Here is a 19,347-nt window from a genome sequence, read left to right as displayed (position 1 = left end):
CCTACCCAAGGTCAGAAATAAGCCTATAATAACAGTCATATTACCAATTATTTACTGCCTACCTCCCGCCACCTCCTACCCCTGTGTAACCCTCTGTCTGTAGGGGCTGGAGCACGGCATCAGACCAGCGTGTCTGAGATAATATATTATGAGTCAGGCCAGAGGAACTCCATATGGCTTAAGACACACAGGCACTCCATTTATCCTATTACAACTCATTTGGCCTGTCATCTCTTTAGAATAATGGAAAAATGGAAAAGGTTGTGATGGTCAACTAGAGACTACATTGTAAGGTCTTAGTTCTCGTGAGGTTGTGTAACATGCGCGCAAGCGCACACATGCACACGCACACACACAGAGATCTGTGTGTGTGTGTGTGTGTGTGTGTGTGTGTGTGTACGCATGCATGGGTGCGCCCGTGCCTGCATGAGTGTGTGTTTGTGTGCCTGTAGTGATCTTGATGGAGTGCTTGGTGATGAGGGATCTGTGGTAATGGCTAGGACATGCTGCTTCCCAGGCGGGTGAGGTGATTTTTAAGGTAAATGTGCTTGGCCTGTCGTAAACTCTGACAGATACTGAGCTGCTGGGCTGCTGCTGTGTGATATTATTTTGCAAACCCTTTCCAGGTTTGGAAAACAACAGGCAGAAACCTGCAACTCCTCTGAGTGTGAGGAAGAACACCTTTTCACACATGAAGGTTACGGCTCATGTGATTTGAAGAACGGCCCATTATTCATTATTCTCAATAGGTATTTTAATTGATTGAAGTTCCAATTCAGTCCCTACCACAGACACACATCACACAAAGGGAGACTAACATGAAATATGAGCACAAACTGCTAAATGCACACATATAATAAAGTGATTCCACACATATACATACAGATGAATAGAGGAACATAGAAGGTAGACAGAGCCAAATCCAGACATAGCAGAGAAACACATCAAACATGCACGCACAGACACATACACTTAGAAAAAAGGGTTCCAAAAGAGTTCTTCAGCTGTCTCCTTAGGATAACCCTTTTTGGTTCCAGGTAGAACCCTTTTTGGTTCCAGGCAGAACCTGTGAAAACCAAAAGTACCTGGAACCGAAAACGGTTCTTCAAAGAGTTCTCCTATGGGGACAGCGAAAGAACCCTTTCAGGTTCTAGATAGCAATTTTTTTCTAAGAGTGCAGACAGACACGATAATAAACTCCTATTTCCTCCCATCCTCTGGCAGCAGGTACAGAGTGCATTGAGGACACAGACATAGAGCTGTGGATCAAAGACTCTGAGGCAGCTAGTTAAAGTGGTGTTTTGATGCCTATAAACGTCCGGGAATAGTTGACAATCACCCAAGCATCCTTGAACTGGATCTGTGCACTATGGATGTCTTCTGGATAGTCTATGGTCTTTCAAAATCTTTCAATAGAACAATAGAGTTCATGCATAGAAGTGTGCATGGAGATGCCATTAAAGGGATGGGGGCAGAAGGCCATGGTATTTACCCCTGCTATGAGGTAGAATAGAGTGGGATAAACTGGCAGAGAGAGAGAGAGAAAACGTATTCCTATACACCCAGATCCAATGCCACCTACTGTATTCATGCTGTAATGTAAGCTCTTTTATTGGTTTTCTCATAGGCCTTTTATGTGTGACTTATGAATATGGGGGATTTCTGCTGGGTCTCAGTGTGGTTTGATGAAGTGTGAATTGGCCAGCCGACATAAGAGGACATGGAGAGTTTGTGGAGACCATCCACACAGCGAATGCTACCGCTGACAGGGATAGGGCTAGTTCCTCTGTTTAACTCTGCTCCCCCTCTCCTTCTCTTACCCTCCCCCCTTCCTTTATTTATCCCTCTTTTATACTGGTGTCCTCTTTTTGTTGCCCACGGAGTCTGTCTCATTATTTCTCTCTATCTCCATTGATTATTGTTAGTCGTTTACATCTTTGACCAGTCCTATACCCACCTAACCACAAATCCATCGCCCTCTTCTTTCCTCCCACCCTTCATCCAGCTATCCTTCTAACACCGTGACTTCTTCTTTCATCTCTCATTCTCAGCATCTTGATAAAGGTCTAGATCATGTCTGTCCTTGACCAGACCTACCCAACTAACCCCAAATCACCCTTTATCCTCTCCCCAACTCTTATACTGAAACTCAACCAGAGGCAAGAAGAGCAGGTCCAGGCCCAGGAAACCAGAGGATGACTCAGAGTGGACTCAGCTGTGGCTAAAAAGCCTGGCAGCAGGCATATGGTGGCGGTGCCACACCCTTGGCCCAGCTCTGGATGACATGGTGAAAATACACAGTTTAAGTATAGCCGTGTACACAACGCAGACTCTTCTTAGTTTGCTCCTGTTTAACAGTGTAGCCACAGCACACGTGCCGCCCGGCCCAGAGTGACGCTCCTCTTTCAACTATAAAGAGAGAGCCAGACCATACATAGGACCAGTGGGACCAGCAGGACAAACCAAACCAGAGTGCCTCTTTGAATACTGTTGACTGGCAGTGCTGGCGGGCTGGCAGGAGGGATAGGTGCTTTTCTAGCTGGCATGGGTGAACGGTGCTGCTTACCGCAGTTGCATTAAGGGTGTTTCCTGGTTGTAAAGTGTGAGAATTTCTCGTTTCTTGGCTGTTAGTGTTTGGAAATTGGAGTTTGGAGACTGATGGGCTTACCTGATTATAACGTATTGACTTGAAGGTGTTTTCTTAGCTGGCATATTACATCTAGCATATAATACGCTACGAAGTTGACCGTTTTCTTTGTTACGTAGTTGACAGGTGTCAAGTGTAGTGTATCATCTTGTTTGCATGTAGCTATGTATCTATTCACTTGGTTGTTAGGTGTGTCTCTTCTTACCTCATTGTCCGTGCCTACATCCAGCATGACTGGCAGACACTGCTGGGGTGGCATGCCTCCACAGGCCGTGTAGAGTGCCAGTTTTCCCACGGGGATGCCCATGCCGTAGCAGCCCAGGTCCCCCAGGCCCAGTATCCTCTCTCCGTCCGTCACACACACCGCCTGTCAATCACAGCACATCACACCTGTCAATCATACCTGTGATTCTGTGTCAATCAAATACATTATCAGTCAGAGCAGACTGTCTATGGCTCTAGATAACAGTGATTTCCTTTTGGCTTCCTGTTTGAAATTAACCAAATAAACTCTCAGATTAGTCAACATTTTTATCATAATATCAGGCAGTGAGAATACAGTAACCAGCAAATAAAGCCAGCATATTCATTAGCCAATCAGTTACAGTAAGTGTACATGATTAAACAGGAAATATTCACACTAGGTTTCACTAATGACACTTCCTGTGTCTACAAAATACATAGTCAAACACGTTATCAGTCAGAGCAGACTGTCAGTAACTCTAGATAATGGTAGTCCCTAACCTCAAAGGCTATCGTCAAGCAGTCAGTAAAAATACAGACAGTAACTTGCAAATAAATCTATGTTCAGTAACCAATCAATTACTGTACAGTTAGCATACATTACATTGCCATGATTTAACAGTATATATTCAAACTAGCTAACAGCATTGCTGTGCTTCCATCGCTACATTCCCACACTACCCTTCCAACCACCCACCAATCCTGCTTCTCGCCTCCATCTCCCCTGTAGGTCTGGCCCGGTCCTGCTTCACCCAACCTAACTATGCACTCTCATTAAACAGAAAACAACAAACGGATTGCCTGACTTTCTCAATGTGGAAATTACAATGTTGGATTTTACAAACAAATGATTGTGTAACACAACCTGATCACCAGGGGTGTTTAGAACAACTTTGTCCACATAAATGTGAAAGTGTGTCTTTGGCTTCACAATAACTAGACTGACATTAACATTAAAACATCATCATGCTTAATAAGTGACAACAAACAACAAATATACAAAGCTCTGAATGCTGATTGTCTGAAATCCGTGGTACATGACAAAAAAATATTCTAATTATGTTGGTAACCAGATTATTTAAGTGATAATGCCCAAGAAGCCGGTGTTTGGAGGATATGGCAAGGGTGTTGTTAGGCTGGCAAACAGTGCCAATATATTTTAATAATGATATATTTTCATAAAAAAAGTTATTTTGATGGATTTATTCATACTATTTCATCCTTCCACGAGATATAGTCCCAACACAAATCTAGGGTTCCTACCAAAGCCGGCTGGTGGTTCGTTCTGTTGGTTCGGTTGCCAGAGACGCGACCCAGTCGTTAAGTATTTTTGTTCTGTATCTATCATTCGTTCTAAATGTTCTATTGCCATACTGGCTGGCAACGTTCTTATCCCTTGCTTGCTAGCTAGCCAACTACAGCTAACTTACAGTCACATCAAAACAGTGCAGCCAGAATAACAGCAAACAGATGCATTTGCAATTGTTTAAGCTGTTTTCTAGTGACATTTATTTGGATACATCCATAACAATGAGCTAAGGACGCATGATTTCACCTGGCGTAGAAAATGTGCTCTCTCATCAGGATGCTGTTGTTCAGGGGAGCTAGCCAACAACACAGCTAACACAATCACTTCAAACTGAAGCTGTTTTCTATTGACATTTCTTTGTATATACAGTACCAGTCAAAAGTTTGGACACACCTAATCATTCCAGGGTTTTTCTTAATTTTTTACTATTTTCTACATTGTAGAAAAATAGTAGACATCAAAACTATGAAATAACACATATGGAATCATGTAGTAACCAAAAAAGTGTTAAACAAATCAAAATATATTTTAGATTCTTCAAAGTAGCCACCCTTTGCCTTGATGACAGCTTTGCACACTCTTGGCATTCTCTCAACCAGCTTCATGAGGAATGCTTTTCCAACAGTCTTGAAGGAGTTCACACATTTGCTGAGTACTTGTTGGCTGCTTTTCCTTCACTTTGCGGTCCAACTCATCCCAAACCATCTCAATTGGGTTGAGGTCGGGGGATTGTGGAGGCCAGGTCATCTGATGCAGCACTCCATCACTCTCCTTCTTGGTCAAATAGCCATTTACATTTACATTTTAGTCATTTAGCAGACGCTCTTATCCAGAGCGACTTACAGTTAGTGATTACATTTTTTTTTTTATACTGGCCCCCCGTGGGAATCGAACCCACAACCCTGGCGTTGCAAACGCCATGCTCTATCAACTGAGCTACATCCCTGCCGGCCATTCCCTCCCCTACCCTAGACGACGCTGGGCCAATTGTGCGCCGCCCATGAGTCTCCCGGTCGCGGCCGGCTGCGACAGAGCCTGGATTCGAACCAGGATCTCTAGTGGCACAGTTAGCACTGCGATGCAGTGCCTTAGACCACTGCGCCACTCAGGAGCTCACACAGCCCTTACACAGCCTGGAGGTGTGTTTTGGGTCATTGTCCTGTTGAAAAACAAATGATAGTCCCACTAAGTGCAAACCAGATGGGATGGCATATCACTGCAGAATGCTGTGGTAGCCATGCTGGTTAAGTGTGCCTTGAATTCTAAATAAATCACAGACAGTGTCACCAGCAAAGCACCCCCACACCATCACACCTCCGCCATGCTTCACGGTGGGAACCACACATGCGGAGATCATCCGTTCACCTACTCTGCGTCTCACAAAGACACGGCGGTTGGAACCAAAAATCTCTAATTTGGATTCATTAGACCAAAGGACAGATTTCCACCGTTCTAATGTCCATTGCTCGTGTTTCTTGGCCCAAGCAAGTCTCTTCTTATTGGTGTCCTTTAGTAGTGATTTCTTTGCAGCAATTCGACCATGAAGGCCTGATTCACGCAGTCTCCTCTGAACAGTTGATATTGAGATGTGTCTGTTTCTTGAACTCTGTGAAGCATTTATTTGGGCTGCAATCTGAGGTGCAATTAACTCTAATGAACTTATCCTCTGCAGCAGAGGTAACTCTGGGTCTTCCTTTCCTTTGGCGGTCCTCATGAGAGCCAGTTTCATCATTGCGCTTGATGGTTTTTGCGACTGCACTCGAAGAAACTTTCAAAGTTCTTGAAATTTTCCAGATTGACTGACGTTCATGTCTTAAAATAATGATGGACTGTCGTTTCTCTTTGCTTATTTGAGCTGTTCTTTCCATAATATGGACTTGGTCTTTTACCAAATAGGGCTATCTTCTGTATACCACCCCTACCTTGTCACAACACAACTGATTGGCTCAAACGTTTTAATTAAAAAATTAACTTTTAAGAAGGCACACCTATTAATTGAAATGCATTCCAGGTGACTACCTCATGAAGCTGGTTGAGAGAATGCCAAGAGTGTGCAAAGCTGTCAAGGCAAAGGGTGGCTACTTTGAAGAATCTCATATAGAAAATATATTTGGATTTTTTTAACACGTTTTTGGTTACTACATGATTCCATATGTGTTATTTCATAGTTTTGATGTCTTCACTATTTTTCTACAATGTAGAAAATAGTAAAAATAAAGAAAACCCCTGGAATGAGTAGGTATGTCCAAACCTTTGACTGGTACTGTATATCCATAAACATTATGCTGAATTATGATTTCGACTGGCTGAGAAAAGCAGCCTGTCTGTCTGTCTCGTCCCGACTCCTACACATTCATTATTATGGGATAGCTGGTGATCGAATTTCAATATTGAAACAATGTTGCAAATGTCAGAGACAGACAGCAAGGTTTACACAAATCTCCGCTATTGAAAACCAATTGCTAGTCTAAAAGAAATGGGAGATACATGTCTAGATGCTTTTTATTGTGGAGATCAAGTTTATAAATTATCTGGCTGGGCTGATGAGACAGTGGATTGCGCAGTGAGATGGAACAGAGTAAATAGGCATTTCAACATCATAGCTTTAGCCGGTGGTAACTTGTGAAATAGACACAAGCTGGAATGCGGTTTTAACCAATCAGAGTCCAGGATTAGACCCACCCGTTGTATAAAATAGCAATAAGGCACCTCTGGGGTTTGTGGTATATGGCCAATATACCACAGCTAAGGGCTGTGTCCAGGCACTCCGCGTTGCGTTGTGCTTAAGAACAGCCCTTAGCTGTGGTATATACCGTATTTTCCGCACTATAAGGCGCACCGGAGTATAAGCCGCAGCAGCTATATTGAATGATGTGTACATATATAAGCCGCACTGGACTATAAGCCGCAGGTGTTTTAATGTTTAATTACCATATGTAAGGGTTCGTGCACAGAGGGGATTGTCGGGAAAGAGATGGCTGCTTGAGGAAGCTCCCATTTATTAACATTTCAACAAACAAGTTGCATATTTGCATAACGTATTTAAGTGTTACCATTTAGTGCAATAGTAGCTACAGAACATATACTGTGCTGTGTAAACTGTACTGTATCACATAGCGTTTCAGACACACAAACTTTTCAACTTTCAAACATCAAACTGTCTCGCTCTCGTAATGTCTCTCGTTCTGTCTCTCGTACCACTCTCGGTTCCACTTTTACGTTTGCGCGCTACCTGTCTCGCTCTTTTCCGGCCTCCAGCTTTTCCTGCTGGAGCCCGCCGCTTAAAGGTGGGGGGTGCGGACCGGTCATAGAGCCCATAGAGTTAAAGTTGGTGGACTGTAACCTGTAAAATCCATAGATTTAGGAGGTCTTCTAGTGGCCGTTAGCTGTAAAAATCCATAGATTAGCCGCACCGTTGTATAAACCGCAGGGTCGAAAAATGGGAAAAAAGGCGCGGCTTATAGTCCGAAAATTACGGTACATAGACTTGGAGTCACTGGACACTTTAATAATGGAACACTAGCCACTTTAATAATGTTTACATATTTTTGCTTTACTCATCTCATATGTATATACTGCATTCTACTGTATTTTAGTCTATGCCACTCCGACATTGCTCATCCTAATATTTATATTCTTCTACTTTTAGATGTGTGTATTGTGTGTATTGTTGTGATACTACTGCACTGTTGGAGCTAGAAACAAGCATTTCTCTACACCCACAATAACATCTGTTAAATATGTGTATGTGACCAATAAAATTTGATTTGATATTGGCCATATACACCACACCTCCTCTGGCCTTATTGCTTAATTGTATCGCATTCCTCAACAACATGAAAGCAGATGGAACTATTAATGGAACAATTAAATGGAACAATCTTCCCATAAATCTTACAGGTAGAATAAACCTCTTTAGAATGGCATGGCTCCCAAAGTTTCTATATTTATTTTTGGTAATACCAATTACCCCACCGAAGACATTCTTTAAAAAAGTATACCCTGTCATAAGACTTTATATGGGCAAATAAAACAAAAAAGGAAAGTTTTACATGTCCCTAAGTCTGAAGGTGGTTTTAACCTTCCAGATTGAGAATTACAGTGGGGAGAACAAGTATTTGATACACTGCCAATATTGCAGGTTTTCCTACTTACAAAGCATGTAGAGGTCTGTAATTTTTATCATAGGTACACTTCAACTGTGAGAGACGGAATCTAAAACAAAAATCCAGAAAATCACATTGTATGATTTTTAAGTAATTTTTTTTAAAAATGCAAATCAATTTAACATTTTTGACATGTGTTTTTCAGATTTTTTGTTGTTGTTATTCTGTCTCTCACTGTTCAAATAAACCTACCATTAAAATTTTAGACTGATCATGTCTTTGTCAGTGGGCAAACATACAAAATCAGCAGGGGATCAAATACTTTTTTCCCCTCACTGTATAAAGTCAAAAAGTTCTGGGTGGCGTTAGAAAGTTGGCTATTTTACAATGTATCTTTGCTTTTAATCCGTCTATCTGCATACTTCAAGACATTGCATAAGGGTGAGATGAGATAACCAATGAGTTGCACCATACTTCCTCAATCATTTTGAAAAAACGTTTTCTTAAAATCTGGAAATCAAATGATCCTCCATGGTAAAGACAGTGGAAGAATCAAATCCAATATTATTTAAACATTGAAAAGGTGTGGGCGACAGAACAGAACAGAACAAAACAGAATAGCGCAATTTGAGGCCATATGGCAGAGTCTTCCAAGCACTGGATAGATGTGATCGGAACATGTGGGTCTGAGCAGGTGTGACGTCAAAGATGTTTGTGTGCGTCTGTCTGTTGTATTTCGTCTGTATATGTTTATATTGTTAGAAAAAATTAAATCTTACAATTATTTTTTTTTAATCATCATCAGGAGCACTTCGTCATCAATATCAATTCAATCATTTCACAATATGTTCGATCCCAAAACACACGTGTGTTTTTCCATGATTCGTCCCTCTGGCACTGCACTTTTACAGCTGGTTCCACAGCACCCTGACACCGCCTCAAGGGATCTTTTTTTTTTATGCCTAACGAACACACGATTAGGGGTTTATGACATCGTTCTAACAGCAAAACCTGTTATTATTTTTGGATAAACGTCATTAATAGTCCCATACATTTGGAACTTAATGATTTATTTCTGGATTGGTCCCTTGTATTATTGGAACTAAGTAAGTAGGGCTGCATAAATAGTTGGATGGTGATAAATAGTTGTATGGATAATAAGAGGGCCTGTGTGTGAGCTCAGGGCTGCAGAGGGAAATGCCATTGTGTTGACAGCTGTGAACAGGTGGTAGAGCGGCTAGCGGCTGCAGCAGGTATATCTTTACATGAGGAATACCTGGACGATTCGTCATACTGACTCTATATGACAAGATCATGACTTGCACATAGCTGCACTGGTATATTAAAGCTCAGTTGGTTGTAATGGCCTCAAACAGGCCAGATCCTAACTGAAGATATCTGTTGAACTCATTGACATCAATGCATGATTTACAAGACAGTTGGAGTTACACTATATATACACACACAACAGTATGTGGACATCAATTCAAATTAGTGGATTCGGCTATTTCAGCCATACCCGTTGCTGACAGGTGTCTAAAATCGAGCATACAGCCATGCAATCTCCATAGACAAACATTGGAAGTAGAATGGCCTTACTGAAGAGCTCAGTGACTTTCAACGTGGCACCGTCATAGGATGCCACCTTTCCAACAAGTCAGTTCATCACATTTCTGCCCTGCTAGAGCTGCCCCGGTCAACTGTAAGTGCTGTTATTGTGAAGTGGAATCGTCTAGGAGCAAGTGGTAGGCCACACAAGCTCACAGAATGGGACCTCTGAAGCGCATAGCGCGTAAAAAATAGTTTGTCCTCGGTTGCAACACTCACTACAGAGTTCCAAACTGCCTCTGGAAGCAACGTCAGCACAATAACTGTTAGTTGGGAGCTTCATGAAATGGGTTTCCATGGCCGAACAGCTGCACACAAGCCTATGATCACCATGCGGAATGCCAAGCATCGGCTGGAGCGGTGTAAAGCTCGCCGCCATTAGACTCTGGAGCAGTGGAAATGCGTTCTCTGGAGTGATGAATCACGCTTCACCATCTGGCAGTCCGACGGACGAATCTGGGTTTGGCGGATGCCAGGAGAACGCTACCTGCCCCAATGCATAGTGCCAACTGTAAAGTTTGGTGGAGGAGGAATAATGGTCTGGGGCAGTTTTTCATGGTTTGGTCCAGGCCCCTTAGTTCCGTTGAAGGGAAATCTTAACGCTACAGCATACAATGACATTCTAGACTATTCTGTGCTTCCAACTTTGTGACAACAGTTTGGGGAAGGCCCTTTCCTGTTTCAGCATGACAATGCCCCCGTGCACAAAGTGAGGTCCATACAGATATGGTTTGTCAAGATCGGTGTGGAAGAACTTGACTGGCCTGCACAGAGCCCTGACCTCAACCCCACCGAACACCTTTGGGCTGAATTGGAACGCCGACTGCAAACCAGGCCTAATCGCCCAACTTCAGTGCCTGACCTCACTAATGCTCTTGTGGCTGAATGGAAGCAAGTCCCCACAACCATGTTCCAACATCTAGTGGAAAGCCTTCCCAGAAGAGTGGAGGCTGTTATAGCAGCAAAGGGGGGACCAACTCCATATTAATGCCCATGATTTTGGAATGAGATGTTCGACGAGCAGGTATCCACATAATTTTGGTCATGTAGTGTATGTGTGCCTATCAGTGGTGGCTGGTGGGAGGAGCTATAGGAGGACGGGCTCATTGTAATGGCTGGAACGGAATAAATGGAACGGTATCAAACACATCAAACATATGGAAACCAAATCTCTCCTCCATTCCAGCCATTATAATGAGCCCGTCCTCCTATAGCTCCTCCCACCAGCCTCCACTGGTGCCTATCCCCAGTTATCCCAGTGTCCATACAGAGAACTAACCCCTGTCTTCTAAGTCAGGGCTGCCCAACTTCCTCCTGGAGAGCTACTCTGTTGCAGAGCAGAATTTCACTCCAACCCTGATCAAACACACCAGATTCTACTAATTAGCAGCTCACCAGGACCTTGATTCGCTGGATCAGGTGTTTAATTTACAACAGGCCTGGAGCAAAACCCTGCATTCCCCAATAGCAATACCTGCCTTTAACCATCAGACAGAACAACTAGGCTTAACATTCTAAAGGGCATAGCACCCCTAATAGAGAGATAGGTTGAGTCTGAAATGGAACCCTATTTCTGCACTATATAGGGAAAAGGGTGCCATTTCAGGTTTGACCATAGACTTACGCGTATGTCCTTCTCTGGCCAGCTTTGGAGCACGGTGGAGATGTGAGTGAGGTCATGGATGGTGATGAAAAGCCCCCTGGAACAGATCAGAGATCAGATCAGATGAGTTATAATGAGTGAGACCAGATAAACTGTTTACAGTACATTTTACATTGCGCATCGATTACCAGCATAAGGAAATACTGTAGTTTTGCTCAGTACGGAGAAAACATTATTGTCTTTGCATTCAGTTTAAAATGGTTCTTTGATACCTGAGTGGAAGCTTGGAATTAACTTTAAGCACCATTTGAGTAGCGTTTTGAAGTTTCAATCCTATTTTGTGCCCTTTTCCCCCCTACTTGTGCTGTAATATCCCAGAGCAGATGCCACCTGGAAAATAGATAGCTGGGCCAGGGACCCCTCTAGTGTTCCTCTGCTCCAGGAAAAGCTAGATCGATACGCTTAGTCTGTGTGCGTGTGTGTAGGCCCACAGTGTGGGAGGTCCAGCCCAGAAGGGTTTCAGCTGGGCCCAACAAAGCCATCAGCCCATGATGTGGAGGCACTATCATCTCCATATGTGCCAGCAACAATAAAAAAAAAACATCTATTGTAAAATCTGCTCATAAACTAAAAACACCAGGTCAAAGCTGGAAAGCGAGAACAAAAATGTGAAGCACCAAACAGCCCAAAACCCTGTTAAAAAAATAACCACAACACGAAAAGGGTTGGAAAGAAGAAGGGAGACATAAATGTGTCACATAAAAATGCCCTGATAACTTTAAAGTTTCTGCTGAGGTCAACCCCAATGTCATGGCTGGGTATTACCTTCCCTGCCAGACTTAGGTAACTACAGACAATAACAGGCAATAACAGTACAGAGACAGTACAACAAGTCTAAGAGTAATGACAAACCTGATGACACAATCCTTGTATCAAGGCCCACTAGATTAGAGTTGTGAGATTCGGTTAGCCATGAATAGTCACATTCATCCCCCCGGAGAAACTGGAAACCTTCCAACCTTTCTGCTACATCATATCATTTGGAAAACCTCTGGAGTTGAAACTTGGGTTTTGGGTTAATTTCCATGGTGTGTGTGTGTGTGTGTGTGTGTGTGTGTGTGTACGTGCATGTCTGTTTGCATGTGTGTGTCTGTGTGACTGTGCATGCATGTGCTTGTGTGCCCGTAGGCATACGTCTATATGCATGTGTGTACGAGGCTGATAGAGGACCAGTCAGTATGGGGGCCACATGACTTGAGTTAAAAAGGTAGAGAGAGCGAGCCTCTCACACATGTTGACCCACGTCACTCACCCCGGGGCTCTACATATTTGGCCTCCATAGGTAAACACTGTCCTCCTGCCACGTTTCTGATGAATCTGAGTCGCAAAATAAGAATAGAGAGAAATAAACACACAATGAGGAAATTAAGAGCAGGAAGTAAGAGATGGAAATTCGATTTTACAGCAAAATAAAAAGATTGAAAGAATGAGAGACGGAGAGAGAGAGAGTGAGAGCAAGACAGAGGGAAAGAGAAAGAGAGAGAGGAAAACCACTCTCGAGTTGAGACCTGTTAGAGAGGTCAAAGAGGGGACCAAAACAAGAACAAAAAGGGACATAAAAACCAAAACATCCATGGTCAGTCACACTCTTAAATGTTTAAACTGGACCAGCAATGGCTGCCAGAGGTTACTCACGTAACGGGAAAGCTAACGATCAGCAACAACTCATATGTGTTTGACCATCAGTGATCAAACACATGCACACAAACACACGCACGTCCTGTTTGAAGCGCTTCATTGGTGGATCATTTGCTCAGTCTGTCTGTGTAGCGTTTAAACAGCTGTGAAGAGCTGGATTTGCGTGCAGTGTGTGCGCGCGGTGTTTATGTGTGTGCGTGTGTGAGCAGCGTGTGTGTGTGTGTGTGTGTGGCCTGTGAGAGCATTGTGTCAGTGGAGTGTGTGAGGCCTGCTGGGTGTGTTTGCCTGTAGCGACCATGGGGCAGAGAGCTGAGATGCTGCCAATCCCAGAGCTAAGAGATTCAGGCCAGGGAAAGGAGCATGTTGATGGTGGTGTTGGTAGGGGATGGTCCACACTGGCTGGACTGACCCCATTCACTGGTGTTGGTGAATATTACTAGTCTGAGATGTGATAGACATGGACATGGCTCTTAACACATTATGACCATAGATGTTCCTCATTACAGCATTATAGCTCTATTATTTGTTCAAATATCTCACTTGAATTCTCCCAATCCGTTCCTCTATCATTCTTTCTCTCTCCCTTCCTCTTTCCCCATCTCTTCCTTTCCACCTCTCTCTCTTTCCCTCTCACTGTCTATCTATCTCAGCACTCTTCAGTGCTGTCGGGGGAGACGTTGACCCCATGACCCCGAGATGATGGAGAAGGTGTCCTCAGCGCCTCTGACGCCTTTTCCCCCCGACCCCCTCTAAACATCTGTACAGGGCCTCCAGCACCCTCTCCATCCCTTAGGAACAGTACTGGTGTTACAATAGGACAGGGAGTGGGACATTCTTCTGCCGCATCTCCTAGGTTGAAGGGAAAGGGGTGAGATATTCTGTGAGAAGGGGGGCGAGATCTGAGCTTTCTCCCCAAGAGTCTACTGACCCCATACTCATGATCATATTACCTCTCAGAATCACCTCATCTGGATCTAGGTGACAAAATCAAAGGTCATCTTGAAAGGAAGGAGACAACACTGTTTAACAATGTGTTTCAGAGATCAAATGTGTTTTAAGAATGCACACCTTGAGATAGATACAGTATGAGGTTGGTTAGGGGTGTTTGTGGAGTGTATAACTGTCTGTAAGAACTTGAGCACTGATAGGTGGATTCTATAGTCTTAGTTTTGAGCCAGCCTGTGTAGAACCTCCTCGGAGACTGTGTGGTGAGAGACAGAGAGAGAGCGAGAGAGAGAGCGAGAGAGAGAGCGAGAGAGAGAGAGAGCGAGAAAGAGAGACCAGCGGAAAGAAGGAAGAGAGAGCGAGAAGGAAAGAAAACCGCACCGGGCTGAATCAGCAATACCGCTGACCCACAACCCAGCAGAAAACACAACCCAGGGAGTGTGTGCCGAGAGGGGGACCACAGCAACAATACAGCCCCAGCAGGAGCTGCTCTCTAACCTTGACCCACAACATGGCCAGAGCCCCAGAGAGACACCAACTTCTGACAGACTACCGACCCGTGTCCTCAACAAACACAGAAAGCCAGCCACTCACCCAGAATACATCCGCCACCTGCACCTCACCGCTCACCCGATTCAAGACTCTCTCTGCTGCTCGTTAGCCATTACCTCTGAACAGCTAAACTGTCACTAAGCAGTGTGAGCTGTGTGTGAGCACAGTGAGAATGCAATGGGGGGTGAAACAACCTGTGCCAGTTATGTGCTGTTCAACGCAACCTTTTTGGTCAAAGTTCAATAAGTCAATCTTAATAGGATTTTGAAAGCATTCTAAAATGTCACTCAGAGACTTCTAAGTGCTTTTACCAGGCAAAAAGCCAAGGCCCAAACAGTGGGTTACATAAAACATATGGGACAGTTTCTGTACCTACAATACCATTGATACTAGCCTTCATTTAATATGCATCTGTGATTGGAGTGGACAGATAGAGTGGAAAGATATAGGCATAGAGTGGACAGCTATGTACAGTTATACTGTGCAATATCCACGTCTGGGTCCTGTGACAGCAACACAGCTGTAACTGTTATGGTAGCCAGGTACCTACTGTACTATTATTAGAGTAATTAAAGTCTCATTACTAATAAGTGCTGTCATTGTTGAAATACTGTAAGGCTTATGAGCGGTTATGTATTCCAAACTCTGTCAGTTACACACACACACACAGCTATGACAGTAACCATACACTAACAAGATCTCACAGATAGTGACACACAGATACCTCCCATAGTGATGTAATCCTATGGGTGTGTGTGTCAGTGTGTGTGTGTGTGTGTGTGTGTGTGTGTGTTCCAGTGCATAGTTAAGGATGAAGAATTGTAGTCTGCTCTCAAAGATTTTCATAAAGACAAATGACATGAACAATAACATGTAATTTAACACATGCAAGACCTAGACTACAATGTGTTGTACCACACAGACTGATTCCCAATATGACCTCTGCTGGGACTCCACACAAATGGAGTATTCAAAACGTCTGTGGATCCCGGTGGAGATCATTTTCAAAGCAACTTCAAAAAACAGCTTATTCCAACTTTGTCCAGCTGCTGGGTAATGAATCTAGGATTCAGATCTTTTCAAATGGCCTTCAGACTAACTGAAACATGAAGTCACAAATAACAAAAAGATAAAAACTCTCAGATGTTCATTAGTAATGGTCTTATTCACCACATCGCTGTGAGCCAATGGGCTAGAATAATGATAAGGACAAAGCAGTGAAGGCAATCACTTTTCTCTGCAAAGAAATCATCTGTTTGGATTGGAGAGATTTTTCATTTGGGAGAGAGAGGGGGAGGGAGGAGTTTGTGACACAGTAAATATCTCTGGTCTTCACTCTTTCCAAACCCAACAGAACACTGTGGAATACCCTTGTGAACCCTTTGGGGGTCACAAGAGAAATCAAGTATTTTGTCTCCTACCAAAACATATCAATCGCGCATTTGCTTCTGTCAATAGACTGGAAAGATGGCAGTGTGGGGTCGAGCACACATGCTGACCATCCAGCTTCTCCGTCATCCTTCTTAAGAATAATGTGTTGGGCAGCATCCTCTAAAGACCACTCTATTGGAAGAATTTAAGGGAAAGCGTGATCAGAGAGAGCGAGAGAGAGAAAAAGCAGAGAAAGAGAAAATGAGAGAGAAGGGAGTCATTTCTTTAACTGGATGTGGTATCTGACTGCAAGCTGAAGAAAAGGACTGGCAGTACAATATTTGAGCCATGAGGTCACTGATTTCTTCCTTCTCCTAGCGGTATTTAAAGACACGCTCCGGAACTTTCGCGACTACTAAGAATTTTTTATACCTCCTGCTTTGGGCTGGATGTGTCAATGTGTAGTTCATACATGCATAATTTATAAGCAGAATTACTGTCTTACCTCAATTAGCCACGAAATCCCTAGTTTGAAAGAGACTGTTTTTCTGGAAGCTGTGCAGCGCCATTTTCCCCCACCTGGGCCAGCCCCCTAGCAATTTGAGTTCAACCAATGAGCTTCAGCCCCTCGACATTTGAGTGACAGCTAGCAAGAGGCACATCATGCACACACAGCAGAGCGAGAGAGAGATAAAAATGACACTAGATGACTCAATGAACTGGAGACGGAGGCAAGGGTCAAACTATACTCCCTCACAGCACAGGAGCAACATACTCAATATCAATAGAAATGGCTATTTTCATTCTTTTTCATTAATTGTGTTTGTTTATCTTAAAACTAAAGTTAAAACGAACTCGAACAGGTTTCACATGACATGCAAAAGAAGGATGAAGCAAGCCGGGATAGGCTATACGGACACGTAGACCACGTCTATGGCATCGTTTGGGCGAGCGGTTTGCTGATGTCAACATTGTGAACAGAGTGCCCCATGGTGGCGGTGGGGTTATGGTATGGGCAGGCATAAGCTACGGACAATGAACACAATGGCAATTTGAATGCACAGAGATACCGTGACTTGATCCTGAGGACCATTGTCGTCCCATTCATCCGCCGCCATCACATCATCTTTCAGCATAATAATGCACGGCCCCATGTCGCAAGAATCTGTACACAATTCCTGGAAGCTGAAAATGTCCCAGTTCTTCCATGGCCTGCTGTCACGCCCTGGCTCTGGGGACTCTGAAATGTTGAGCCAGGGTGTGGATTTTCTATGTTTAGTTTCACGGGGTAGCTTCTATGTTGTGTTTTCTATGTTTTGGGTTTTGTTCTAGATCATATAGATCTATGTTGGTCAGGGTGGTTCCCAATCAGAGGCAGCTGTTGCTCGTTGTCTCTGATTGGGAGCCATACTTAGGTAGGCTGTTTTCAGCTATTCTTTGTGGGATCTTGTTCTGATTTGGTTTGTGTTATACCGTAGACGTCACGTTATCGTTGTTGTTTTGATCATGTGATCATTCTAAATAAATAATATGTTCACCTTCAACGCTGCGCCTCATCTCTGGTAGACGATCGTGACAGAAGATCCCACCTCGACTGGATCAAGCAGCGTGACGAGGAGAGAGGATGGACGTGGGAGGAGATGAGTGCGAGTCTGGCAAGAGGGATGGAGGCCTTGGCCACGGGTAGGAGTGAAGCCCATAAATTTTTTAGGGGGGGGCTAACGCCGTGGACGACGGGGCAGCAGGAGGCCGCCAGGTTACGGGAGTCACTGGTCACCAGGGGGAAGGAGGTTGTAGAGGCACGGCGAGAGGTACTGGCGTGTGTTGCCAGTCCGGTCCGGCCTGTTCCTGATCCCCACGTAGGGCCAGTGGTGTGTGTTCCCAGTACGGTCCGGCCTGTTCCTGCTCCCCGCACCAAGTCAGGGGTGCGCTTCGACAGCCCGGCTCGGCCCGCTCCTGCTCCCCACACCAAGCCAGTGGTGTGCGTCATCAGTCCGGCTCGGCCCGTTCCTGCTCCCCGCACTAAGTCAGGGGTGCGCTTCGACAGCCCGGCTCGGCCCGTTCCTGCTCCCCGCACCAAGTCAGTGGTGCGCTTCGTCAGCCCGGCTCGGCCCGTTCCTGCTCCCCGCACCAAGTCAGGGGTGCGCTTCGACAGCCCGGCTCGGCCCGCTCCTGCTCCCCACACCAAGCCAGTGGTGTGCGTCGTCAGTCCGGCACGGCCCGTGCCTGTTCCCCGCACCAAGTCAGGGGTGCGCTTCGACAGCCCGGCTCGGCCCGCTCCTGCTCCCCACACCAAGCCAGTGGTGTGCGTCGTCAGTCCGGCACGGCCCGTGCCTGTTCCACCGGTGGCTGGTCCGGCACCGGTCAGATGCTTCACGTCGGAGCTAGAGCAATCCGCTCCACCAGTGTTCAGTCCAGCTCCGGCCAGCAGGGCCAGACCGGACCAGGGGTACTGTGGGGGGTTAGAGAGGGAGTGGGGACCATGCCCAGAGCCGGATCCGCCGCCAAGGCGGAGTGCCCACCCGGTCCCTCCCCTGTGGTGTTCTGTTGGCGCGGTCGGAGTCCGCGCCTTTGGGGGGGGGTACTGTCACGCCCTGGCTCTGGGGACTCTGAAATGTTGAGCCAGGGTGTGGATTTTCTATGTTTAGTTTCACGGGGTAGCTTCTATGTTGTGTTTTCTATGTTTTGGGTTTTGTTCTAGATCATATAGATCTATGTTGGTCAGGGTGGTTCCCAATCAGAGGCAGCTGTTGCTCGTTGTCTCTGATTGGGAGCCATACTTAGGTAGGCTGTTTTCAGCTATTCTTTGTGGGATCTTGTTCTGATTTGGTTTGTGTTATACCGTAGACGTCACGTTATCGTTTTGATCGTGTGATCATTCTAAATAAATAATATGTTCACCTTCAACGCTGCGCCTTGGTCTCTCCCTGACGATCGTGACACCTGCATACTCACCAGATATGTCATCCATTGAGCATGTATGGGATGCTCTGGATCAACGTGTACGACAGCATGTTCCAGTTCCCTCCAATATCCAGCAACTTCGCACAGCCATTGAAGAGGAGTGGGACAACATTCCACAGGCCACAATCAACAGCCTGATCAACTCTATGCGAAGGAGATGTGTTGCGCTGCATGAGGTAAATGGTGGTCACAACAGATACTGAATGGTTTTCTGATCCACGCCCCTACATTTTTGTTAAGGTATTTGTGACCAACAGATGCATATCTGTATTCCCAGTCATATGAAATCCATAGATTACGG

The 19,347-nt window shown here is 44.8% G+C and overlaps 1 protein-coding gene across 1 annotated transcript in view; it reads right to left on the bottom strand.

The window, feature by feature from the left end:
• LOC311126030 (NADP-dependent malic enzyme-like) overlaps positions 1-19,347 on the bottom strand; it is a 107,157-nt gene that overhangs the window by 29,628 nt on the left and 58,182 nt on the right. The window contains exons 4-5 of the mRNA XM_084158469.1: positions 11,538-11,613; positions 2,853-3,014 (exon numbers count right to left, since the gene is read on the bottom strand). Coding sequence (XP_084014595.1) covers positions 2,853-3,014; positions 11,538-11,613 — 238 coding nt within the window. The remainder of the gene's footprint in view (positions 1-2,852; positions 3,015-11,537; positions 11,614-19,347) is intronic.

Source organism: Coregonus lavaretus, assembly GCF_964263955.1.
Source record: "Coregonus lavaretus genome assembly, chromosome: 3".
NCBI classification, from domain to species: domain Eukaryota; kingdom Metazoa; phylum Chordata; class Actinopteri; order Salmoniformes; family Salmonidae; genus Coregonus; species Coregonus lavaretus.
The sequence above is the reverse complement of the archived record's forward strand: the minus strand, read 5'-3'. Positions and strand labels throughout refer to the sequence as shown.